This window comes from Lipotes vexillifer, unplaced genomic scaffold, assembly GCF_000442215.2.
Source record: "Lipotes vexillifer unplaced genomic scaffold, Lipotes_vexillifer_v1.1 scaffold2253, whole genome shotgun sequence".
Taxonomy (NCBI): domain Eukaryota; kingdom Metazoa; phylum Chordata; class Mammalia; order Artiodactyla; family Lipotidae; genus Lipotes; species Lipotes vexillifer.
In genome coordinates, this window is record NW_006779691.1 from 61,214 (window position 1) to 62,470 (window position 1,257).

At 47.6% G+C, this 1,257-nt stretch overlaps 1 protein-coding gene across 1 annotated transcript; it reads right to left on the reverse strand.

Annotated features, from left to right (window-relative positions):
* Positions 1–354: 354 nt before the first annotated feature.
* Positions 355–649, reverse strand: LOC103088718 (cornifin-A-like). Its single transcript, XM_007452884.1, has one exon. It carries the CDS (start codon positions 645–647, stop codon positions 378–380), a length of 270 nt encoding a protein of 89 aa, XP_007452946.1. The 5' UTR covers positions 648–649; the 3' UTR covers positions 355–377.
* Between the last annotated feature and the right edge of the window lie 608 nt (positions 650–1,257).

Sequence of the window (1,257 nt, forward strand, 5' to 3'; positions counted from 1 at the left end):
ATTCCTGCTTCAGGTGAAAGAAACCTGAAGAAAGCTGAGTAGTCCAATGACACACATAGCCAGCTATGGAATTAAAAGTGATTTAATGGGGGCAGAGCAGGAAAGATTCACTTGATTCCCCTGACCCCAATATCCCTCTTCAGATGAGCCCTGAGCAGTCAGAAGACTAGCTCAACCAATAAGCCTTTCAGCCTTATTCAAAAGCTCAGGAGCCCTCCAGACTGAGTGTGAGGAAAACTTTTTTAGAGGGTGCAAAGAGGGAGGGGTTATGACTCAGGGTGACAGCACATTAATTGTAAATGGGTTGCAGAAGTAGAATGGGAGAGGAGATTCAGCCTCTGGTGGTTGGCTCCTCAAGGGCTTGGCTGTGGACCACATTACTTCTGCTTGGTCTTCTGCTGAGCTGGCCCTGGGATAACTGGTGAAGGACATGACTCTGGAACTTTGGGGTGGCCGGGCTCTGGAACTTTGGGGTGGCAGGGCTCTGGAAGTTTGGGATGGCTGGGCTCTGGAACTTTGGGATGGCATGGCTCCTTGGTTTCAGGGACACATGGCTCCTGGGGTGGAGGCTGGCAGGGCTGTTTCACCTGCTGCTGCTGAGGCTCGTGGGGTGGGATGCAGGGCTGCTTCTGCTGGTAGGAACTCATGCTTCAAAGTAGGCTAGACCTAGAGACAGAAAAGCTGACTCAATGATTTGATTAAACAGAGAAGAAACCAAGTTAAATACCAAAAAGATTTCATTTTAGTTCCCTTTAGATGAGAGAGCCTCCCCTCCCCCCTAGCTATACATGAGAGTTAAAATATGCTTTGAAATTTCGGGGTCGTTTCAACAGGAGGAGCTTAAAGACAATTCGTTCTGCTCCGTTTCAGTGGGATTCATTGGCTCATTCCTTGGCTCTCTTTCTTCCCAGACATGTCATATCCCTCACTGACACATACCCAAGACAACATATTAAGTCTTTTGAAAAGTGATAATGTAGAAACAACCACAGCATACACACCCCTAGTACCACACAGAACACCTTGTAACTTATAGGATGACTCTATGTGAATCTGAGTTCCTACGACTTCACTCTGGCCTTTGTGTTCACCGTCCTCTCTGAAATGCTTCCCTTCCTATCTCTGTCTAAATACTCCTCCATCATAGCTCACTCATGTGCCATCACTGGGAGTTTTCTTGAGCAGAGCTCCCCCAAACTGCCACCACCCTTCCCTTCACCCTCCACACTTGTCTTATCTACTTTGCATTTCATCTAT

Coding starts and splice junctions, on each gene's coding strand:
- LOC103088718 (XM_007452884.1), bottom strand. CDS start 647: ATGAGTTCCTACCAGCAGAAGCAGCCCTGCATCCCACCCCACGAGCCT.